At 35.0% G+C, this 26,698-nt stretch overlaps 1 protein-coding gene across 1 annotated transcript in view; it reads right to left on the bottom strand.

The window, feature by feature from the left end:
- LOC104168128 (cytoplasmic polyadenylation element-binding protein 2-like) overlaps positions 1–26,698 on the bottom strand; it is a 50,669-nt gene that overhangs the window by 7,694 nt on the left and 16,277 nt on the right. Inside the window, exons 4-10 of the mRNA XM_009708594.1 lie at positions 20,993–21,043; positions 14,221–14,244; positions 11,446–11,448; positions 11,278–11,388; positions 9,555–9,644; positions 2,194–2,312; positions 1,783–1,897 (exon numbers count right to left, since the gene is read on the bottom strand). Coding sequence (XP_009706896.1) covers positions 1,783–1,897; positions 2,194–2,312; positions 9,555–9,644; positions 11,278–11,388; positions 11,446–11,448; positions 14,221–14,244; positions 20,993–21,043 — 513 coding nt within the window. The remainder of the gene's footprint in view (positions 1–1,782; positions 1,898–2,193; positions 2,313–9,554; positions 9,645–11,277; positions 11,389–11,445; positions 11,449–14,220; positions 14,245–20,992; positions 21,044–26,698) is intronic.

Below are 26,698 nucleotides of genomic sequence, written 5' to 3'. Positions count from 1 at the left end.
TAATAATTAATCTTGCAACAACTGATGTAACGGTAATAACAATAAATATAAAAACGTATTAAATGAGCTATGAAATACTCAGCAGACAGATCTTTCACACTGTGGGTACATACACCCAAGGAACAATGGAATTGTAAGTCCTTGCAGTCCTTGATAACCTGGAACTGAAATTCGAGGGCAGTTTTCTCCAGGGGATTACAGGAAAAGACTTTTTGGGCAGGCATGGAATGTAAGCTGTATAAAATAGATCCACATGCCAGAAATTCCTTCGTACATGTTCTCTGGCTGTCCTAATGCTCTATGTCCTACTTGAATTTAAAGATGTAGTTAGCATCTTTTCATCAGCCACACATGAGCTTGATGATCTCTACAGTTCTACGCTTACCATACTGAAGTCCACAGAAACAAAAATCTCAAATTTTACAGATCAAGTATTTTAGCAATTCTCTAGTAATATTTTACACCAAATTCAGTTTTGCAGTTCATTTAGGTGGAAAATACTAACTTTTTTCAGAGTTAGTATACTCTGTAGTAGGGTATAAAGGTATCGGTTCGATAGCTGTTTGAAAAGTCTCCTAAACTTTTACTGCTTTTGTGAAGTCACGATTCTTATTTCACAATGCCATAAAAGTTTCATTTTCACATATACAGGGTATTTGAAAGTGAAGCATAAGAACGCATCCATTAAATTTATCACAGATATTCAGCACAGTAATCTGGAGTATTTGAACTGAATTTAAAGGAAAATTAAACTGCAGTTGGAACATATTGTGTTTATGCTCATTTACAGAGCTTGTACTACAGTCAAAAGTACAATCTTAAAAGTAAAATAACAGAAAAGCTTGAGCATTGCAGGTCTAAGATAGAAAAAATTAAGATTCTTTATACCCCAAAATTTGCACTATCACTTCTTGGTTCTCCTACATATTCAATCTGAAAGCTCATCTTTCTGCAAGAATAAAATTCATTACAAACTATGGAAGACTAATGAAGTCCAGAAGCCATTCTAACAGAAAATGGGATTTGAACCACTGTATGTTAGCTTCTACTTCCAACATTCACTTCAACCTACTTACTAGGCCACCATAAAATGTTGTAAAAGGCTACTGCAGTGAATCTCGCAAAGCAGACTGTCCAGGTTGTAGATCAACCATTCCACAGCTACAGAAACATTACATTTTTCCTTCATGTACTCCAACAAGAGTCTAGAAAGTCCTGCGATCTCATATAGTGTTGCGTCATACAGACGGTGCTAGCTCTCTGAATTTCTTCCTTTTTTCTTCTATTCCTACTCCTTCAAGTACCCCTTCACCATCTATATTTTTCCCTTGTCCGTACCAGCAAGAATAACTGTAGTAGATACTAGTAGAAGAGTAGCTAATGCACAATGACAAGCAAGTACAAATAGAGCTCCAACATACTGAAGAAGCATGGCAGAGAGATTTTCATAGCATTATTTTGAAAACAAACTCTTTCGTGACATAGTTTACACTACAGTTTTGCTAATATGATCACAATCTTTTCTACAGCTTTAGACACGTAACAATTTCCAGTAAATCTCAATGATGAACAGTGATTTATGGCCAACAGCAGATGAAAACAGTTACTAGAGAAATGTAAGAATATATGAATATTGTACTGGGGTTGTAACTAGCACGACAGTCGTCTATTTTTACATGTATATATCTACATCTGCCCATCCATAACTATAAAAAGGTAGGCACAGTTCAAATTATTTCCAATAATCTCCTACTTTAAAAAATAGCCACAGATTATACTCACCAGCTCTTAAAGGTCTAGGGACTCCTCCAACAAAAATTGTTTTTCGAGGATCAAGTGGCTGCGAACCATCCATCACAAAGTCACTATCACTTAGATTCCATGGACGGATCTGAACCTATTAAATTGGGAAAGAAAATAGTACGCTACTTTAAGTTTCACTGCATCATAGATACACGTTCATCAGCCTATATAAACTGTTAAACAGTCATAACCCCATTAGCTTAGTGTGTCTAGGTGCTCTCTTTTAATCCTATTAATTCAAAACATTACAATTTTAAAATCACCCAACCATTACAGATGTTGAGCTCTGCCAACAGTAGTTTGCTTTTGATTATTTTCATCATCATCATTTCAAATGCAGCTTTAGACAGATGGCAGTTATAGCCTGCAGGCCATCTACTGTTTACTTACTGGCTTGTCCTTGATAGTAGGACTGGAAACGCATAGATAGAGCTTTCCATCTTCCTCAATGCAGGCATCAATCAGGGCCTGAACAGAACTCTCTTCTTGGAACAGGAGGAATGCATAACCTGGAAAAAAAGCCAAACTAACTGATATTTTTTCTCTTATCTTTATTTTTCTTAATCATCTTTGCCAGTGACTTTTCCATACAAATGTGTTTACTTCAAAAGTAAAAGAAAGTCAAACCAATTCTTTTTTATTAGCCAACTTCTTTAACTATGTACTACCTTGCTATGATCAACCGAACTTCTATCCTTAAAATAATTGTCAAAAGAGGCTAATAACCAAATAAAAGCAAACACATCTGCTCTATCATGTACTGAAGTCTAGGCTGAACATAATTCATTGGCAGCAACGGACATTATACAATGAAAATCCGACTTGGCACAAAGGACTAATCTCTAGAATAGAGATTAGATCAAAGTACTTTGTTACATAAGTGACCCAGCAAACCCCCCAAACACTACAAAAATAGGAATTAAAATGCTTATTTAATGCTACAGTAAAAACAAACAGTCAGACAAGCAAAGAACCTCACACATTAGAATACTTTAACAGTTACAATATAATGATATACACAAAATTTGTTACTTTACAGGTGCCCAATAACGCAATTAGGGTTGTATTCTAAAATGAACTTTAAAAGGACCATAAATCTACATTTCTTTCCAAGATTACTATCAAGTGTGGAATTTTCACATGAAGTTATGTGTTATTACTTGGATGGGAAAGCAAATGCTGAAGCAGCTGCTCTAGAGTGGGCTTGGCAAAAGGGAGCATGGCTGTATTACCAATCTTTTTGAAAATGATACTGTATTTCTGAGAGAAACTAGTTAACCACTTGCAATTTCTTACTGCAAACAAACACTGTAGGCCATCAAGGTAGAGATGGTAAGGCGCATAGTGAAAAGCATTAAAGAAACATGTGTTAACAAGAACATAAGATTAGAGAAAGAAACGCACGACTGATTTTGGATATATGGGAACAAAAGTAGGATTTAGAGAAAAAGCTGTAAGGCCTACAGTGGTCTTTCTAATAACTTGTACCTCATTTCTTACCCCTCATACCACAGTCCTATGACAGCTACCTACAAGTGACACATGACAAGGTTTTATGTATTCTGTATTTTTATGTAAATCTTATTTAGTTTCTTAGCAAATATGCCATAGGGTATCTTTAGGCTTGCGCTGAAGCATTTTATTATGACGTTCATTTTTCATTGCTGACCAGTATTTTTTAGTGACAACCTGTTTAACATAAGCTTAATTAGTAATTATTTAGATTCAAAATCTGTTTTAATGGGGATATCCTTCAGTATTTATCTTAGAATTTAAAATCCACATATTACCCCTGCAAAACTCACTCACTGGATGAGGACATGTGCAGACTGGGTAAGTGAGACCAGACCTGTGCAACTGTCCTTACTTGTGTGGAAGCCAGGCACACACATTCCTGCCTGAATGGAGAGCTCAGCACAAGAATGATGGCAGTGCAAAAACTTGATTAATCAAAGGGAGGGGTAAAGGCACATGATACCAACTGAGGGTTCAGACATACAAAGACAGACCCACAGCCAGAAGTAAGTAAAATATTTTGCCAGATGCTGATTTTCCATCAGTTCTTATCCTAAAGCAAATCAAGGGTACTGCCATATAGCTCCTCATACATAAAGGTGGTCAGTGTCTCCACATGATCTATCACCTCTATGTCTGCAGCTATTAATATCCTTATCTGTGGCAGCTTGTACGATAGAAAATTCAAATACAAGAACTTGATGAGGGAACAATTAGGATTACTACATCCTACCTCACCTGAAATAAAAGGAAAGCAATACCAAAACTATACCTTAATACTGCTTTCTCAATGTTATCAGCAAAGCACGTACTCATGTCTGGGTTCATCCCACTTAATTTTAAACACTATACAGGCTTGTGTCATGAACTTAGCTGAACTACTCGCCCTCTGAATACACAGAGAAAGTTAGGGTATAGTCCGCACTATCAAATTGGTCTGGCTGTAGTTTTGCTCTACAGCTCTAGTCCTTCAATGATTTACAGTGCATTTTAGTTTGCTCCCCAAGTCTAGCCTGGAGGAAAATAACCAGTTCTCCTGGTGAAGAAAACTGGCTAGAGAAGACAAATTTGCTGAGGTCTCACATTCTATAGCCATATACAGAGACAGCCAATCCCTCCCAAAGAATGCTAGACTTGCACAGTCTGCGTACAAACCACTCTCCATCACTTGCCTTGGACCAGGGCGCATTTCCTGGCACAAGTCAATTATACATTAGCCATAGACTTCTCTGAAGGACACGAGTTACATAGACAACCAGCCTGTATTCATTAGCTAAAAAGTGCTTGCAAAAGGAAATTACACTCTTAGGTATTTCACTTGGACATCATAAATTAGGGCTCTTGTTACTACAGCTACCACATGCCAACAACTGTATGGCACAAATTTTATTCTTACACCTTTCTGCTTTCTCAATATGTGCTTTGATTGGATTATTCTTCACCTTGACATCCATAATTCATGAACTACTGTGACTGTTTAATGTCTGCAAAGCTAGTATCATGGTGGTAAGTCATGTGCATATGTATGATGAAAAAGACCAAGTGCCTAACTACTAGTCTTTCTGGAGTAGTACTGAACTACAATTACCATGTGCAATAGGAAAGTACATGTCACAGTGAAACATGGCAGGGAGGTAGGGTAAAGAGTAGGAGGTGTTTTACTGTACTACAAAACAGCTTAACTCCCTAGTTTCTTGGGTTTTTTCGTGTAGCACATCAGCCATTTAACAGCTTCACACCTAATAGCAATGCAAGTCTGTTTACAATGGAAAAGCAAAGTTACTCTATTAGTTTTTTTTGAAGGAAGCTGCTTCATACCTCTGGGTCATATGTACACCAACAGTAGCAGGTCATGATCAGATATTACTTGGCAAGAGACACAGCTTGTATGTTTTGTATGTACTTCACAAGACGAAAAATATTAGATGAAACACAGTTTTATAAAAAATTCTTGTTCATATGCACCTCTACCAGAATTTATGCCTCCTGTGGGAGACAAAGTTTAGGTAATCCCTGTTAGTGTTTATCACTTGACTAAATTTCTCTGCATAACACTGGAACTATTACTAACACTCCTATTTTCAAAGGCAACCAGTGTGGGTGATTTTGATTAATACGTGTCCTCAGCAGTTACCTCAAATAATAAACAAATCTTTCTAGAGATGATAATTGGCTTCAGAACTACATTCCCTGGTATCTAAAGACACTGCACTGGTTATAGTCATCCTTACTTTAAGCTGACATCTCTCTTAATGAAACAAGACCACGAAATTAAGTATTTTTTTCTTTTTAATACATTGGGTCAGCACTGGAAACAGAAAGCCCATCAGGTAAGTTTTTTGTACTTATTACATAAAGGACAAATCCAAAGCAAAGCATCCTAGACTAGATTCACACTGGTATCTTACACGATTTTCTGAGCAAGGTGTAATTTCTTTATTTCGTAGTAATACAGAAGTTTACCAGAAGGAGAAAGGATGCTGCTTCTGCTATGCATACTCTCCTGTAGAAATCAGAGAGCAGCTTTAAGTTCCATCAAACTCCAGTTAACTCCTAACACTATCAGGTTAAAGAAGGAGTCAAGAAAATGAATATAGGCCAGCATGGCACTGTCCATGCCAGCCAGTACAGCTGTATTGTGTTTTGGGGTTGGTTCCTCTACTGTCCTGACAGACTCTCCCCAGAGAAGACTAAATAGCCTCAGTGGAGTACAATTCTTGCCCATAGAATGCTGTGCTTTAGCTTAAATCAGAAAGAATCAGTACAAACTGCAGGTTAATATAGACAATGGATCTACATTTGATGATGGGAACAATTTATATTTGGGAAGGACACACAACATTTCATGTATTCCTCTTTAAAGAGATCTCATCACCATATTAATTAAATTTAATCTTTGAAACATAAATCTTTCACTTGTTCAGTTTCATCATCTTTGATGAAGAATTAACTCCAAAATACACTTCAAGTGAAAAAATGCAGGTTGATACAATTGCAATGTAGCTATCAGCTGAGGCACTTTCGAGTAGGGGGGGGAGCAAGATTCACTTCAAGATCCAAACACCTATTCCCATATTTCTGCAGTGACTGTGCTTAAGCTCCTACTGTAGTACAGAGATCCAGTTAGTCAGTGGTGGCTGAGTGGTTATTCAGCTAATCAAGTGGGACATGGAGGTGTCTAACACCATTTATCCTCTACAGGACTTTGCCTAACTTTCAGCTAGTCCTCCAGAATGGTGTGGGGCTTCAACAGGTGCTGCACCACATTTGTGAGACCTGTGTAAATCTTTTAGATATCCTTGGTTTGGGTAAATGAATCAAGCTCAATGTGCTTATGTTCCCCTCTATATTCCACTGACGGTATTGGCCAGATTCCCATTGATTAAACGAAGCTCAGACACTAATCACACATGAAGACACCTACAGTTACTTGCCTGAATCCAGAGTTCAATCCTATCCAGTGTTATCAAATAAGCTAGTAACAAGTTAAACAGAACTTGGATGGACCTGAGGCTTTGCTTCTTAAACTAGAAAGAGAACATTTTCAACCTAATTTGTTCAGTCAGTTCTAAATTAGCTGTTAAGAACCTCGAATAAACAAAGTTACTGCACAACTGCTGTGATAGAAGGTAACAGAAACACCTAGACAATTAGAAAAGGCTGGGGATACTGTCCTGTTTAAATCAGATTATCCTCTGTTTGATATGGACTATAAATAGTACAGAGCACGCAAATAACTGGGCATATTTTGAAAGGCCTTCTTTGGATTTGCATATCCTCACAGCACCATTTCTTTGAGAGCTTCATTATGATAAGAAGGAGTCCTCACCTCAGCAAGTTCCTTTGGACATGTGTATTGTTTCATAAATAAGTATATTTGCCAACTACGTAATAACAGGAGTTATGATAAACAGTGGCAAGTCAGAAAGGAAGGAATTCTCCATTACAGTTGGCAGATCACTTACAGACTTTGTACTTCGATCTCAACAGAGTAATTTTCTTTTGCTTCAGAACAGAGTTTCCTTGCAAGATTACTGTGAAGTTTTGAAAAAAATTCTGTTTTCTTTGGGCCTAATTTTGTGGTGAATCAATATAAAATGTAACTAGTTAAGAACAAGCAGTTGGTGTTTCTCAGGAGGCAGCCAGCCTTGATGGATCAGGACACTTTTTGCATTTCTTCAAGCAAGGAAATACTTATTATGAACTTGGCCTTCCCTTGGGACTTTCTGTAAGCAGACAGCCTGGAAGGAACCACAGCCTCAAAAAGTGAACAAGACTTAAAAAAAAAAAAAAAAAAAAGGCAGGCTGTATCTCTTCACCACAGAGAAGACTGTTACATAAATCAGTCCAGAACTGGATAATTCTGAGATGTCTTTGGAAAGTAATACTATGTCAAACATCTAATGAGGCTGAACAAACAAAAATATAGACACTGAATTGACTCCATGCAGAGCAACAAATTAGAAGTTGGAGATTAAAAGTAAAAAAAAACACAAACCAAAACCCAAACCAACTCCTCCTTGCGCTAATACAGACATCTTATTAAATACATGTATACATAGTTCTTGCCTGCACATGTGAGTAATACTTAAGAAAGATAAATCTTTAAGAAATTCTTCTACAAAATAATCATGGGTCCTATCTATTGCACTGAAAAAAGCAGATATAAACACAGTAATATTCAGTAGTTAATAGTATGCTATGTTTCCAGAGTATCTACAAAGAGAAACCTACACTGAATTTTAAATGTGTTAGGCTACCTTACAAAACAATATTGAGCAATGTAGCAAACTGAAAATTAGAATAAAGTTTAAAGATTGAAGAAAAGTAAGTGCTATTGAATTTCAAATAAGGATCAGTTAATCATGGGAAATAAACTTAACACTTAGTTTGTGAGCGTTTCCTGACTTAATTAGATCAACAGACTGAAGTTCTATTTGTATTCTCTGCTTTTAAGAGGCTCTACTTACAATACAGATTTTTTATTTTATTTTATTTTTACTGTGGCAATTGTAAATATTCCAACTATATAAAAAACCTTTATTAAATGAGGAAGTCTGGAAATATATCCTTAAGATGTTCAGATGCTGAGACAGGATTATCTCCTTGGAAATGAATGCCAGAATCCATTCCTTTCATTTAAGAATATATTCCATCTTTCCTCTTCTATATATTCATTACAGACTCTGTAAAATGCATCTTCCTCAAAGAGTTCAAGAATTCCTCTTGGTAATTTATGAAGAGAGATGCACTCCTTAGGGTAATCAAATTTAACTTGACAGTAGCTTTGTGTATCAGGCTCTCAATTAAAAAAACCAAAGTCTCTTTGTCTTAGAATTTCCATGTAGTGTTCATAAATACTATTCAAATACTTTCAATTCCATTTCCCACTTTTCAGAGGACCCATCCGGGATAATAATCCTGTCTTTTCCCCAGCATAGATGGTCAGATAAACAAATGAAGAATCAGTTTGTAAAAGCACTATACCTACTTTTGTCACTTCCAGTGAAGGAATGAATTGCTGCATTCTCTACAAAATGAATAATCTCTGTATTGCTTTCATGTTTGGATCAGATTTTTGCATTTGTTTCACATGTACCGATATATGATTGTACATGTACAAAGATATGCTACATAATTTAACTACTTAGTGTACAGAATGGCTTCTCCAACACTTTGTAAGTGATATTAAAAAAAAATCTAGTCTAATAGCAACACTAGAAATAGTTAAAGATCAGTATTTAATAATTTATCAAAAAAGATTAGTGCTTCAATAGGAAGTTCACATCCTAAAACTGAGAGAAACATAACACTGATTATCTTGATCTGATACCCAAATGCATCCTTCTGAATCCTGCCTGTAACTTCCTATGAGAATTTTTATCTAAGATTTAGTCTTAAAAATTTGACCAAATTTCAGGTTTGGAAACTGGATAGAAATGCAAATACAGAATTTAGGATTAATGACACATACAACTACATAACACTGATCTGATATATGTGAAATCACAATATGGAAGATCATTCAGGAGTCCAGCATTGAACCAGGCATAATACTAAAACAACACTCTCAGGTTTTAGACTTGGTATGTAAAGGAACCATGTCTGAACCTCCATTGAAACTGTAGAATTAATAGTTCACAAGGACTGTAGATTATACCCTTTGGAAAAAGATGAGACAGTTTCCCAGAGTAAGGTTTGCACTCAGTGATAGGTCAAAACTTTCCAACTCTTACCTTTTGGTGGAAAATAGGACTTGCTTTCTGCTTTGTGAGGCCAGTCTACTACCAAAGGCCCAAATCGTCTGAAGCTCGCAGTAATTTCATCTAAAAACAGGTATAATAGTTGCAATTAAAATAGATGACATAACTCAAGGAAAAAGTACTATCAAGCAAAGATCTTTGTTTCTAGCAAAGGTTGACATTTCATGGAAAAAAAGGAACAAAATTTCAAACTTTCATGAACAAAAAGCTTAAATAGACACATTGTCCAAAGCTTTAATTTTTACCTGATATATTTCTGGTAATTTTAAGCTTATGTTTCTCTTTTATTGTTTAATAACAGAGGCATTTCAGAAGCATATGGGCAACTAAAGGCAGTAGTGAAAACTGGTGTGATACTTCCTTAAATTCAGAATCTGGCTTGAATGCAATCAAACCAATTTACTGTTTAGTGATGTACAGTTCAGAGCTTTGCAGGTGGATACTCATATAATAAGTATCACCACAACTAGCATGCCAGCAGTTTCCAGCAGATACCATGCACAGATCAGGCATAGAAACTTAAAACTGCCTATTTATAAGTGCTTCTAACATAGTCATGAATAGTCCTGTTGTAAGATCTACTACACTCCCTGCACAACTTTGTGACATCTTTCTACTCCAATCACTTCTTCCTGTCATTGACTGCAGGAACCTTGGCCATGAGGAAAAAATTAAACCACCCTAAACTCTACAAGAGCAATAACTCATCAAACACAAATATGCTTCATTTCTCTCAGTCACATCCTGCCATCAGCATATAAACAGGCAGGAAAGAAAGAAAATACATTTCCACGTGTCTTTATTTAGCATTTGTATTGAAGACAACAGCGCACATTTGAATTAGAAGCTAAAGTGCATCAAAAAAAGCTGAAGTATATTAAAATAAATCCCTTTGTACATTGCAGGAGAGCATCACAAGGAAGATGAAACCACACTATGGCCTTTCGATGTCTGAAAGTTAATTAACTACAGTCAGCTTATTTGGTTTGCAAGTTACTCCAGGATTACAATGAACCTTGTAAAGGGACTTCTGTTTACATTACAAAGCTAGCATGTGATTTACATTTATCTGCACAGGAGAAACCTTATATTAAACAGCACGATTACTTAAATCAGCAGTATTGTACAAAGCAATTCCAACTCCATCACATAAGTATCTGAGCTTCTGGAGTACATTCTATGTTCAATGCATTACAGAGTGCTCTGCCACTTGACCTTCCTCTGCCTTAGTTTCTCTATTAACAGGAATAATATTAACCTTTCTAAACCACTTCTGAGATCTTCAGGGAATAGTAAAATAGAATTTGAAATTCAATTACAAATAGAAGTTTTCTATGAATAGAAAATAGAGAATAAAGGCTCATACAGAGGACACTATGAAGGGCTAAGGTGTATATGAAAGGAATATTCAAGCTAAGCAGGAGCACAAGTTCCAGGCATCACATACAACTCTACAGTCTGCAAGTGCAGTCAGAGACTACTGAACCATATCAAAATCAAAAGAGATGGATGATATCAAACGATATTAAGCTCAACAAGTCCATCAACTCTCATTAAAAATATATATAGTTGTAGACTTTTACACTACAACATTATTTTGCTGGGTGGATTATTTCTACTACTTCATTTAGGTTTTTAAAAATCTCTCTTTCTCTCTCCCTCCAAACATAGTTTTTTTAGTTTTCAGGCAGCTCACCTTCATCAATATCTGGTGGAAGACCTCCAACAAACACTTTCCGAGAAAAACGCTCAATTCGTTCTCCATTCTGATGAGCTGAATAGCAGGTAGGTGAATTCAAGACTCCAACTTGATCACTATGACCATCGTCCAGCAAACCATCGTCTATTGGGAAGAGGGAAGAACGGCCTTAAAAAGAAAAGATAATAATATACATTAAAATAATTTTGTAGCAGTATATGGTTATGTAATTTTAGGGAATGGGGGAATAGCAGTCTGGAAAGTAAAAATGAAAATACCAAGATATTAGAAAAGTACACATTAGTTTAAAGAAAAATTAAGAAAATGAAAAATGTATTAAACTTCAAAAAAGAAACTCAAGATTGCAAGCTGACATCACTGTAAGCAAAATACTTCGTACTCAATTATATTGTAGTTACTCTGCTGCATCCACTAGGAAAGTATTAATTTGTTTTTAAATAAAGAGTCTTATTCATGAAGAGATCATATTAAGGGCTGCTTAAGTTAAGCCCTTAACTCTGCTTAAGGGCTGCAGAGTTTCATTAGTCTGCTTTTGGTTTAGCTTGAAGTTAAATTGATAACTTCCATCACCTGAATGACTACTGCATGTCTAAAAATTTTACAGTTTAATTGAACAGAGGGCAACAGAAAACACACGTACACGGTAGTAAGTTTCAAACAGGTATGTTTTCTCTTTTAAAGGTATCTGATACTGATAACGTTAAGAACAGATTTAATTTCTAAGAAAGCAAAAGAGAATTTTAATAAATGTGCAAAATCTAACACTTGAAAAATGAGTCACTGTGCTGATTTATCCTTCTCGCTCTCCGATTTACCACAGTTTTGGAAGGGAAGCCCTGTGGTGGTTCCTAACACCTAGCAATCTGCAGTAAGATTACAGTTACCCTGAAATGCAAGTGTAAAATCTGAGAAGTTCACAGGATGGCTTTGCAAATGCAAACTGATCAAAACAGTTGTATAGATGGCAGGGGGGAGTGAAAAATTAGTAATTTTGTGCCACTCATTTTCCCCCTATTTCATATCTACAAATTTTAGAGAACTCCAAAATGAAAAGACTCGGAAGGCCAGGATATGTACCTTAGCTTATTCACACTTTCACTGCTTTAGATTAGCAACATAAAGATTAATGTCAGTTTCAAATTCAGAAGTCATTCTTTTAATTGCAAAAAAATAAGAAACACTTTCATGAAGCAAAATAAATACCACACATCATCATTTCTTCTGAAATGCAATTTTTCCTGTTTCTCTCTCACTCATTTTTAAAATATGAATTCAACTGCTTTCCAAAAACAAGCAAGTAAATAAAACCAAAAAACCACCTAGCACACTTTTGGGAATCAACTTTCCATCTCAAATAGCCAACTTCTTCCAGATTCACCCACTGCAAATCCATACGCAGGAGCAGCAGGTCCCTGACAGCTGAGTCTGCAGTACCTTAGCTGTGAGCCAAACTGCATTCTAACTTTTATTCCATCTCAGGGCAATACTACCAGGAAAGCCCCGTAGGAACACCTGTGGACATTGTGCTGATCAGCTTGGGGTGAGAGCGGTATGAAAGCCATTCACTTTCAGAAGACCATCTGAGAATCAAGTGCTTAAAGACAAGGCTGGAGAACAGACAGCAAACATGACCAACGACCTATGTTGTGGTAACAGCTAATGACCCTGATTTGGTATCTAAATCTATAATAAAAACATAGTACATCAAAAATACTGAATGAAAACACAAGATACAAAACAACCAAAGACAATAAAACATCACAAAGATTATAAAATAAAAGCAGGACCACAAGACGGTAGTAAGTGACAAATTATTTTTTACCCACAGACCAGCGTTAAAATCTAAGAACAACGAGAATCTAAGGCTGTCTTCCCAGTACAAATTAAACCATCAGAATATGTTCTGGAAGTGATACTGGATAGATCAGTTTTACTTTAATGTGGGTAAAGGTTTGCCAAAAGCACTGCAGCTCCTCAGAGAGCTAAGATGACACAGAGGACAATGGATTAACGCATTTAGAGTAACAGGCTCTATATGACTCCCAATACTTTCCTCTCCCTCTCCTTCACTTTGTCTCTCAGATGGAAAGAGCAAAAGGGTAATTTGCTAGGCTTTCACATTTCTCCCAATGACTGTGAATTAAAAGGATAAGCCCTTTTAAACATTTGTTTCTTTTTGTTGCATGACAGTGAAAACAATTAAGCAGAATCTGCCAGGAACCATCAAAACACGATTGTACTGTTACACACATCGAGAATGACCTAGATCACCACTCTCCTCCACATTAGGGCTACCAAGCAATCAGTTATGAACCAATGCAGAGATAAAGAGAGACACATGAATTTATGTGTATGTTGTAAATACTAGAAGCTGTCAAAGATCTTGATGTTTTTGCTGCATGCTTTACATGGTAACAACTGCAGGTCACATCCTCATATAGTTAAATCAGTGTAGCTTTTCCAAGGTCAGCGAGCATATATTGGCTTATACTACGAAAATCCATTTACTAATTCTAAGAGTTGTCTACTAGATTTCTTGCTAAGTTTATGAAAGGCTTTTAGATAGTACTCTATCACTTCTACAGAAGCAAAAGAAGATGCATTAGAAGAACAACTAGCAAACCATATATTTTTAAAGGGGGCAACGACTGCAAGCAGTAGCCATTAGCATGAACTAAATTATGATTAGAACTACAATGTTTTAATTGATTACAAGATTTGTAATTTAAACTCTAAAGAGAGATCAATGATCAGAACAATCCAGACTGCACCCCTCCTTCCCTCACACCCTCCATCTTTCCCAAACTAAGACAACATGCAGATAAGCATTTATAATCAATAATCTGGATTAATTAATCGTAATGATCAGTAACAGCTCAATCAGAATTAATTGTACTGTAACAAATAGAATTGAATTACCTCGTCTTCGCCCATAAGTCCTCGCTGCATGCAAACAAAGGACAAATTGTAAAATGTCAAATAACTGTATCATGCCCACATATTAAAATATTTAAGTTACAAAGAACTATGTGGGTAAGAGAGAAGTAAAAATCTGCATCAGTACTTGCTACTGGTAATTGCAGATGAAAATGCATTAAACTAAAGTCTCAGTTAAATACCATGCTAATTTATAAATAAATTGACGTTAGCACCAGCTGTAAAGAACATATTTTAAAATATTTCAACATGCCTTTATACTTGATCTTAACTTCACGTTAATTATGGATGCATAAATTACGGTAACTTTGTAATTCATTCTCACAAATGTGATTCGTATCTTACACAACTGTCTAAATAACACACAGGATACTGAAATTGTAAAAAGGAAAATATTACTTTTAAAAAGCATGTAGCAAGTGTTAAATTATTCACAGAAACATCCTGGTCCATGGAACAGTTTGTACAGTCCTTTGCAGTGACAACACAAATCCTAGAAGCTGTGACCTTCCTTTTCATGAAAAGACCTAGCAGAAAATTAACCGCAAGGTTTTATTTGAAACAAAAGACTCCTTGTGGTAGCAAACAAAATCAGGGCACAAGTCACAAGAAACAGCATTGTATCAAAAACACTGCACAAAGGCAAAGCAACAATTTCTGACAGACTGCAAGTAAATCCAAAATTTTCCTAACTTTTGAGTTTTGCAAGATTCTTAAAGAGATCACGCTTACAGCTACAGTTCAGAAGACCATACTGATTGCTTCTCTGCCTGAAGGCTAGGAAACTAAAAATAGACAATTACTAATACAAAAACTATTAAGCTGTATGTAATTTCTTAGTTACGTTTCCACAAAGTATTTTCTATTCCTGTTTCACAGACTTTGTATCTGAGAAAGATTACTTTAATCATTACAGCATTGTAGTTAAATATCCAAATAGAAAATACTACTATAAACCATAATGTTATAGCAACATTTATGAACAAAGACTACTGGGTCTCAGCATTATTGCTTTGATTTTACTAGGACTCCATACATACACCTCTCCTAAATAGCAACTATGGTTCTGGAACATTGAAATATATGCAGCCTCATAAATGCAGTGATTAATAAATCTCATTCACTGTTCTGTTCTCATATTATTAAATATTTATATCCTAGTACTTCCCATTTGCACAGGGTTTTTCAAAATTTTTAGTAAGTATGATATTTTGTTTTTCTTTGTTATCTTGAGCCCTTCCTACCAGGAATTCAGTGGATTCCTTATGGAATTCTGAAAATCTCTCTCCTTGTTTCTTCTCCCTTAAAACACTAAACATAATGCATTCTTCTATGTGATTAGTTCTCTCATTAGTTGCTGCAGCGTGGGGAGACTAATGCTGAACTTCAGACTTGTTTTCCTCTGAAGTCAGGCATTTACAAGACACGCAGTTCTACGTCAGTGTTGCAGCACGTACGAATCTCTTCTGACTCTTGGCCAAAGTGACTCCCACATAGCATTAGCAGTACCGTCACTAAGCCCTTGTCCTCCCCCCTGTAAGCCTTTTTTTTTTTTTTTCTTCCACAAATAAAACTAGAGTAACCATGGAAAATTCAAGTGCATCACATCCATAGCAAAGACTGCAGTGCCATGTTCTCTCTCAAAGAATACTATACAAATGCATAGTAATAAACGTCTTTTGGTACAAGCCTTAGTAATTTTTGTTCTCTTCTACCACTTCTCCTCCTTTCTGCCCAACAAACCAGCTATTTTATTGTATTTTCATAGTTAAGATAAGTTGATATGCATAAAAATATTTTGTTACAGAACACCTGAACCGTTTTTCTCTATCCATTTAAAAACAAACAACAGTAATTTTAAGGAGAAACACAAAAGGGTTATTAAAATGCTCAAAACCCCTCAATGCAATTCAACTTAAAAGGGTAGTTGCCGCAGTATTTTATATATATGGACATTACAATGATGTACCAAAGTTATCTCTGTATTCTTTGCTTCAGCAAAACAATGAAATCAGAGAAAATGAGAAAATAACGGTACTCGATGTTGTCACATTGTTTACTTTACTTGTATGGCAAGCCCCCTTCCCTGATATTTATCTGTCTTGTCCATTTAGATTGCAAGCTAGTTTGGTCAGGGATTTTCTGCCACTTTGTGTCTAGAAAAATGCGATCCCATTCTTAGACAATCTGTAGACACTGTTGCAATAAATGTGATCATTAACATCAAAATGTATGGTTTTGTAAAACTCATTATTTTTTCCTATTTTTATCCAAACTTTAAGACCACAGTGGTTATATTATAGGTAAGTTCTTTTAATAACAGTAAGTACAAAGTCTTACTGTTACTAAAAATATGGTGTTAAAGCAAACATATCCTATCTTCATGAAACTTCAGTATTTTAATCTCTCCACATTACATACATATATAAACTTTCTTTCAAAGGCCAGACAGTACTTGTGTAAACAGTTCCGCTGAATCAAACTTTCAGTACATTGTAAGCAATGAGATTTTTCTTCCTGAAGATATTAGATTCAATCAGAAATATTTCTGTATTTATTAAAAAAACTTGCTCGTAATGTTTTACATCTTTCAGAGCACATATGCTTACAAAGTATGTGGTCTGTAGAATTATACACATTATAGATATATTTAATTATATATTTAGCTAGACATATAGCTTTTTATATATGTGTATTTAATACATACATCTACATAATTAGTGCGTATGTTTAGACAAATAATTGCAGGGGAGGCAGCCCTTTGGGAAAGGCCAGGCACTGTAGGCAAATAACTGATTTACTGCAACAAAACAGAGATAGATTAAACTTCCTTCCTTCCTGAACTTGTTCAAAGAGTAAGTCACACAAATATTTTTTGTATCTTTTAGTCTATAAAGCTAGATATCTTAATTAGCCAAAAACTCTGAAAGATTTCAAATGAGTGAGAAAGTACAAGAGATGCATTTTTATTCTGGAAAATATAAATTAGGCAACACGTGCAAGAAGTATAATGATGCCCAATAAAAATGAAGTCCAATAATGCTGGAACCTTCCAACATTAAGTGCTGTATATACAACAAAGACATTCCCTTAGAGTCAAAACCTTCTGTTTGTATATCCCTGAAGTTGCATAGTAATAAGGCTTAAACCTGTCAAAAAAATTTATACCTCCCTTTCTGCAGCTTAAATCAGCTCAGAGATAGAAATATGAGACAGAAGTAAATACACTTTTTGTGCATGTTTATCTAATATCAAGACAATATAAATATAACTTTGTACATTATGTGAGCAATGCTACCACACAGATAGCAAATGTATCATTTCTATTTTATTCAGACATGTATTTCAAATATATACCAGAGATCAAACATCTACATATTTAAATAACTCACTGAACAACTGAGCCAAATTAAAAATATTATGTTGTATAACAGGAAAAACTACTAGGCAAGCTTCCTATATCTAAAGGTAACTATTAAATTTATGATAGAAAGTAAGATAACATATTATTTGTCACTAACATTCCTGATTTAATGATCAAATGGTGACAGTGAAGTAATGCAACCTTTTTCATTAATATTTGTCATTTAAAGTAAACCATAAATAATTATGGCAAAAATTTCCCAAGAGTCTAGACTAAAGGAGGTAGGTGCCTAATTCCGATTTTATTCTATTGGATTTGGGTGCCTAAATTCTATTAAGATTTCTTTAGAAATCACATCTTTATAGATTTTAAGGCAAAAGATCATTATGACTATTCAAGTTTGGCAAGCCTAACAGACTACAGAAACTGATTTAGTAATTCCTGTATAGGAAGTTTAATAACTTCTGTTTGAAGTAAAACATCTTTTTTTAGAAGCACAACCTGCTATAGTATCTTTGATGGAAAGTCTAATACACCCTTGCTAAACTAATCAAATGGTGAACTATGTTTCATTAGTCGTTAAAAAAATTCAATGTATTAAAACTATAAAAGGGAGGTAACCCTATAATGGAGAAAAAACACCCTACACCCCAACAAATTGGACTCTTGCATTACTACTTGCTACAGAAAGGTTCTCTCTAAGTCGACAATTAAAGATGTACTCAAGTAAGCCCATTCCAAAGTATCTTTTTTGGACTTTTGAGAGATAACAGTCATTAAAAATGCATTGCTTTTTTTACAGCCTGAGCTGAAATAGATATATAATTATCAGATATATAATTTATTAAAACACATAAATCAGCTTTCCTTTGGTTCATTTCATTAACTTAATGAAAACTGTAAATATTAATATTAGGTACAGTTCAGTAAGTACATTTTAAATGAGCTGGAAGATCTATCATTTAAGAAGAGGAAAAACTAGCTAAAAATAAGTTTTATCTAGAAGTGCTTAGTCTTAAAAGGGTTGAGGAATTCCAGCCTGGCTCATGTCAGAACCTTACTGGGATCCAGAGATACCAGTCACTAAAAACAAACCAACTAAGATCCAGTGAGGGTCATGATCTAGTGTTAAGTATTAGCGCACACACATTAAAAATGTTGGTACTTTTCTTTCATGAAGGTCCAGTATTCCTGCTTCTCCTTGTAGTGACTACAACACTTACTGAGAAAGTAAGGTACAAATGTGAGTTCCTGGATTACCAACTCTCATCTTCCCTGTTCCTCCCTCCAAGGCACCGACTACAGGGATACAGGGAAATGTTATCTTAGATTCACTTAAGCAGAGAAGGAAACTGAAGTCTGCAACTCTATCAGCAAATGTTCAAGCTGTAATCCTGATTACCACATATTTGGAGGACGCCCCTCAATTCCTGCTAAGAAAGAAAGGTTGTGCAGAGTCTGAGCAGCTGGAGCTCCCCAGAAGCTGTTCCCAGTGCTTCTGTTCTCAGGCTGTAAGGAGCTGCAGTTCAGACACTCCAACTTGAGGTGGCTCTGAACGGTACACTTGATTGCACCAAACTGCACGGACAGGTACATCAGATTCTCCAGGCACGCAGTAGAGAGCTTAGGTGTCTAAACCAAGGCTCTGAATTAAATTCTAAAGGGCACACCTAAAAATCAGATGTTCCAGTACCTGTCTTTTAGACACTCAAATTGTTATTTTTATTTCAGTTATTGAAGGTTGGAAATAATATTGCAGGACAGCAGTCACATTAAGGGCTAACTTCCAAACTACAGCAGAAACCCCACCAGCATTTATAACAAACAAGATATTCTTCAGCACACATTCTAGCTCTGTGGTAAGGTTTTCAGGACAGATTGGCACCACTGAGATGCATTTTTCCAATGTCTGTGATAATAGCAAAAACCTTTTTCCCTAGGTATTCCATAGAGTAACAATGCTTTCCATGCTCTTTTAGCATGCAAAACTATAAAAAGAGAAGCTCACCATTCTAAGTATTAAACAAACTAAAATGATATGAATTTCTTACACTGATTGTATTGAAATATTTCACAGTTGCTCAGAAGATTGCTTAGTTTTTAATATCTTCCCATCTAACACTTCATTATAAATCAGCAGATAATGACAATTGTACATACACCACTCGAACAAACCGGCTTGCAGAATAGGTCTTACCGTTGCAGTTAAATACAGAAAGTTAACTGTTGTAAATGTTGGAACATCAAGCACATTGATATTCAATGTACAGGAATCAGGATTATGGTCTGTGTGGGCTAAACACTAATTTTATTTCAATAGTTAAGTAGTTATTTTCACTTTTCAAGATACTCCAATCTTAAAGAACTACTCAATACCAAAGGACCTAATTGTTTAAATGTTCCTTACGCAATATTTTCCTTTACTGGGTATAAAGTTAAACCTAAGTTTCCTTAAAATTTTAAACATTTCCTCAGTGTTACACAAGGGAAATTAGGTATTTTTTACATTTTGTATCCATTTGCACAAGTGTAAATGACTGTGCAGATGGGTAATGCAATTTAAAAAATGAGCTCCACAGAACCACAAACCTGAAATAACTATTCTGACTGTATTTTTTATTATTTAGGTATTTACTGATAACGTTTAGACCCATAAGTCAATGACAAAAGTCTACTTGCTCCATGTACAACAGTTTCCATGCTTTCTAATCCAGAGAAGCTGTGGCATTATAGCCCTAATTTTTCCCAATGTAGAAAACATTTGTGTGCAAAACCCCTGATTTATTATTGACTTAGATGGATTACCAAGCTCTGCTTCCTTCTTTAGCCTTGTACAAAGGCTAAAGTTCATGCCTTCACTGAGCAGCAGATGTTCATGAAGTTTGACCTACTAGGAGAGGAACATGAACGTGAACTCTAACTTCAGCATATTTTGCAGTTAGAAACATATTTGACAAAGCCAGTTCCAAAAAAAACAACAAAAATAAAATGTTATTTCACAGAAGTATAATATAAAGTATCTAGTTCACCCTTTATTTATACAAGATAGAAAAACATGCCTTTCTGGCCTTCTTATTTTTCTAATTCCTGTTTCTGTACAATAGATTTCTAGCAGATCTTTGAAGAACATACAACGGATCTGCTTGAGAACAAAAAAGAATAGTGCATTGTTACAAGCATTTCAGATTTCAAATAAACCAGATATAATGAAAGGCTGTTGCAAGATTAGCTCTTGCCATTCAACTCTGAAAAATGGCAACAGTCCCATCAGTGTTGAAGACTAGAGGCAAGTAATTCAATAACAGAATATAATAGTATAATTTTATACCAACATGTCAGATTTAAGCTAAGCTAGAGATAATTAGAAACTGTTATAAGATTAGCACTTACCATTTAACATCAGAAGATTGTCAGTCCCTGGATGTGGGTAACTCAAGCGACCTTAAAACAAAACAAAAACCAAAGAACAAAACAAAACAAATGCAGAGGTTTTAGCTATTATGCTAGAAAAAAAATAATGAAAAATTACTGCTTAGAATTTAAATATAAACTATATTTCCAGTTTGCCTAAGGGAAATAAAGAGCTAATATTTAACTCCAAGCACATTAACCAACAATACCCTTGACCCAAGTTAAAGCTGACAAGAACAGACTTCTTAACCTTAATTCTCTGGTCATAAGATCTGCAGTGTGCTTTGGGATCAGCTCCAATAGGATAAAGCCACTTTTTGTTTCATGACACCCAGAAATAGTGCTGACTGCTTTAGTCTTCTCTTTCATAGTGACTGTGAATAACACTACTATGCACATTGCTTAACAGAGTGGCATTTCTACAGTTTAGTGCTTCTCTACTGAGCCAATTTAAGAAAAATCATGTTAATAAGAATTAAGGCATTAAAATTTTATTAACCAATTTATGACTCTATCTTGGTGTATCACATAAAACCATTGTATGTAATATTTTTCAGTAAGTCTGGCAAAACTAGAGTACTGGTTTATCTACAGAATTAACAAAATTAAAGAACACGATAGACAACATTTCCAACATTTTACATTGAATAAAAATTACATGAAAACCTCATATCCTGACATTAGAATATTTCAAGTATTGCATTTTACTACATTGGTGGCATATTACACTTTAATAGTTAAATGAATCGTTTAAAATGTACAGTTGAAGTGTCTATTCACTACAAATTCCTTTTCATTCAAGGAGACATTTTCTGTTTACAGGAAGCTGCAAACAGACCAGTAGTACACACTAACCTAGAGAGACATTTACAATGGCTGCTGTGTTTTGAAGAAGTGTGCTTTAATGTGCAAAAAACTACATTTCCATTTATCTTGCTATTCAAACATACTTGCTTGCTTATAATCTGTAAGCATACATATATATAAAATACTGGAACTTAAACATTTAAATCTTTTGGAGGAGATGAGAATGTTTGTGGAGGCATAAAGAAGAACCCTGTCTGGAACCAATGGGTGTTTAGAACTCATACAGGTTTAAAGGGGAATATATATGTAGATGGCTTGCGAGACGTAAGCATTAGTAAGACACTGTCATACCCTAAAAAGGCTCACTCTTTCTAAAAAGAAAGACAGGAAAAAAAGGAAAAAGAAGAAAGAAAACAAATCAGCAGTCCATATATTAAGGTTGTCTAACAATTCCTGTCATACACTGTTCCCCCGGCATTGGTAAACCCATGTGACTAGCAGCAAGACTGGAAATTTCTCGAAACAGTAGTTTTGTGTCTCGAGGGATATCTTTAGGGTTAAATAAAAAAACCTTTTTGCTTAAAATTTGTAAGCAATAGTGTTTAAGTTTTGCTTTTCCCTTTAGGAAACCAATACGATAATCTTCTACCAAAAATATAGAAAAAATGTACATTATGAACTCATTCACTCAAAACTTCAAAATACCAAGATTAAGATAATTTAGGATATTTTATTCAGCTTTATTATTTACAGGCATTGTCGCAAAAAGATTTTATACAGCCATGTACTATTTATCTTCCCACCGATTTCATTATTATAAGAATGGATGGTATCAGAACACCTGCAGATTAGGTAGGAACTATTTGCTTTGGAATTTGAAAGTGTGGGGAAGGCAGTGAAGGGCAAGGGCAGCCTCCTGGAAAAGGGCAGATGAATGCCAGCCAAATGGACTCTGCTGTGTTCTCTAACTTATACAGAATTTTTGAGCAGGCTTAGGCAAGATCCGAAACCAAAATAATTGTAGGAGCCTCTGTCTTTGTGTTTCGTATCTTCAACATGTCCAGTTTTAACATACAAGCCATTTTTTCTGTCATGATGAAGATTTACAGCTATACCTAATATTTCTTGGAACTATAAATATTCTGCCCTTCTAGCAATGCATGCTGGTATAACAGGAAAAGAATCAGGAACAAGGCATTTTTAAACTGCAACCTGGGAGCTGCCACTGGTTTGCTCAGCCTGGTGTATAACAAGTCACTTGAGTTACTTCTTAGTTCTTTGGTCTATAAAAGTAATACTCATTTGCCTAACAGTTAAGATTTTACAAGATTATTTACTGTCACCATCATGTTTATATATGGTGCTATAGAAATACTTGCAACAACATAAGCTGTTTCTTGCAAATCAGAATGCTGTATCTATCTAGAATAATAATAGAAACTGTAAGAAATTATTATCTCATCTTTAACCTCCTCGAGTCTGTGGTGACAGTCTTTTTCCCTGTCTGTACACATTTATCTCCTTTTCCTATTCAGCAAGGGAGACAAAAGATAGATTTTTTTTCTGTAATTACTACAGAAAAAGAGGTCAGATTTCAGGCCTACCAGGAGAGAGAAGCCCACCAGCATTGACACCTGGAGAGATAAACTGCTTCAGAAGATAGTAAATTCTGTGTTTACAACTCTGGTTTTGCATTCTTTTGCTTCTTCTCCCCCCTATAGCTTCACAAATAAGCTGCATCTGAAACATAGGTGCCAAACTGAAAAAGTTGAAATAATAAAGCATTCCTCATTAAGTGGCAGGGAGAGAGTGCACTAGGCAGCTGGGCCCACTACTGCAGTGTAAAACCTATGGATTATACAAACGCAAAAAACCTCAACTTGCTGTGTTACAGAGATGAATTTGCTAGCTCAGATAATGAATGATTTGGGTGTTAGAAAGGAAAATTAGTATCACAGCATTCAGTACATGTACAGCTGTACTGATACTTCTTTTAAGTCTTATTTACATGGTTATTTCGATGAAATCATACTATGTATTATGGCATTCTGGTGAACTTAATACTTGTGTTTACTACCTTGTTTAGTACTTGGACTTAGAACCTTAAAAATTTTTTTAACATAGAAGGTTTGCTTACTTTTTCAAAATACAATCTCTGCTGTTTTATATGTTAACTTAGGTTCTCATCCCTCAGATTAATCTGTTGAAGCGAAATGCAGTGTTTCTAGGGTGTCCACCTGAATGTAATGGTATACATAAATTTGGAACACTTCACACATGGAACCGAGTGCAAGATCAGTCTTATACAGAGCTCAGATTACACTCTTTTTTATCAGATTATTCTAGTTAAATGGACATATACAACATTAAAAATCACAAAATATCAGTATATAAAATACAGAAGATGTGAGCACCATCTTACAAAAATTTACTTTGCTTCTATCACATATTTCTTTCTAGTCAGCTATTTTCACTGCATGTTCTTCAATGTGCTTAAAAAAAACTACCATTTTAAGACCTGCCCTCACCACAAATCCTATCTAATCCCATCCCACTTCAGTGTCAGTAATCTAGAATCGTATAAACCGTTCAACAGATATTCTAGTGATTCCAGTGGCCTCCACCTGCTTAAAAAAGAAAATTTAATAATATATAAAGATGCTTTATTAGTTTAAAATCAACCACAATTAGTTAAAGACTATCTAATATTTAAATAATAGACGTATTCCATTCCTCAGAAATGAAAAGTAACCACTTTACTGGCTGTCTACAGAACTTAGCTCTACAGCATATAAAATTAGTAACGTGCTGCTATCTGGAACAAATACAATGCCTAATATTACCACACTGTATCATAAAGTATCATGTTATAGAAATTTTCTCTATGCAAACCTTAACTTGCAACTTCATTATGTTACCGCTAATTAATAATTCTCATGTATGATGGCCAAATTCAAAATAGTATTGCTAAGGAGAAGCAGGTATATTTGACATTTCTTATGCAACTAGAGTTCTATTAAATTTAGCCCCCTCTTCCATATCTAAATGTGATTAATGTTAACAAAACTGCCTGGTATGTATTTCTCACAATGTATTCTCTAAAGACAGAAAAAAATAAAAAGTTTGCAAATAAATTTTGGCGGGACAGTTTATCCACTAAATCTAATTAAAAGTCTTACTAATCCAAACCATGAGGAAAGAATAACAAACTTAGTTTTAGCTACATTTAGCTAATTTCACGTTAATAATATGGGCAATGGAAATTTAAATTTTTTGTAAGCTTCTTCTGAGCATGCAGATGTAGTTGTGCTTACTCACTTTTCATTTTAAGGCAAATTCATATCTATTTTCGGAAATACTTTCTATTCCTATTTAACTAAACTGTTGGAGGAATTCCCATATATTAAAACATTTGGGATAGATTGAAGTATAACGACTGCTTTAAACATTGTTGATGCACAGCCTCAGAAGTTTGATATTTCACGTCTACTCCCCCCACTTTTTTTTTAAGGTCTTACATGGTTGAATGAAGAGACTGAGAATCATAAATTCCTTTCCCATCCTCCTTTTTTCAAGAGATCTCCTGACTACACAAGAAAAGCTTCTAAGTTAAGCTTTTCCCAAACTGCTTTAACAGACCAGTGAACGGCTGAGGATTGCAGCAGTTTCAGAAAGCTCAGTTTTTGGATCAGCGCAGTTAAGACAACAGCATAAAACCATGTTTGGACAACACCTAGTTACAGAAAACATAGACAACACACTTTCAAAAGCTTGTACAAGAATCATGTAAGTCATAATGAGGCCAAATATGTTGTCTCTGATAATCGATCTATTTAGGCAAATCAGTCTATCAGTCAAATATATGCTTTTATCATAAAAAGTTTCTATGACAGAAAGAGGAAACTGTATGTACAATTTTAAAGCCTTTTATATGACTAAGAGTGAAGTTTTTCCTTCCTTTTTTGTTCAGCCTCAGAAATTCCTTTCTGATCACAACTTGAATTACTCTAGGAAGCAACTACATAACTTTAAATCTTAGAGCTTCATAACACAAAATATAAAACACATTTCTTGAAAACAAAAGTTACCATATGCAAAGAAAGAAAATGTTCTGTACTGTGTTGCTGAGTCACCAATGCTTTGCTTTTTACTTCACTAAGGATGTACCAGCAGGTTGCTTTTAAAAGAAAGATGTCTAACAGCTGAAAAGCTCAACTAAACCAGTTGAAAGGGAAAATAAAAGCAAGACAGGCTTCCAAGTGCATCAAGTTATTTTTCCCCACAGAGAAACCAAATAATAGTGGTTTACTTTTATTATTTATTACTAGCTATACCAATAATACATTTGTGTAACTTTCCTAAAAATTTTGTTTTGCCCCTCACAAAGAAACAGAAGAAAAAATCAACATAAAGTTAATATTCCTTCTTGTTACTCCCGCTAATAAGCTATAGCTAATTGAAGTTCAGTACTATCTTACATCTAGCTTGCAGAGCTGTAAGAAAGTTGGTCAGGAAACAGAAATTAATTGTAAACTGAGTACAGTATGAATACTCTTGCCTTACAAAAGACAAGCTCTTAAATTACATAGAAAATACCATAGTCTTTACTAGAAAGATGTTTAAAGCAGTAGATAATAAATTCCATTAAATCATCTGCTCCTTAATTCTAATACATATTCCATGCAAAATATAACCATTTCTTTTAAGTTTTTTCCATAATCTGTTTTAGCCCAAATATATTGGCTTTCCTGTTTCTGAAAAGTCTAGAATCCGAGTTTTCTACATCTTGACATCAAGAAGCATTGGTATTTGGGGGAGGAGAAGGGAAAAGAAAATGCAAGTACACAAGAAGTAGGTCTGGAAAAGAGTTATACTACC

This window comes from Cariama cristata, unplaced genomic scaffold, assembly GCF_000690535.1.
Source record: "Cariama cristata isolate BGI_N322 unplaced genomic scaffold, ASM69053v1 scaffold34899, whole genome shotgun sequence".
NCBI lineage: Eukaryota > Metazoa > Chordata > Aves > Cariamiformes > Cariamidae > Cariama > Cariama cristata.
The sequence above is the reverse complement of the archived record's forward strand: the minus strand, read 5'-3'. Positions and strand labels throughout refer to the sequence as shown.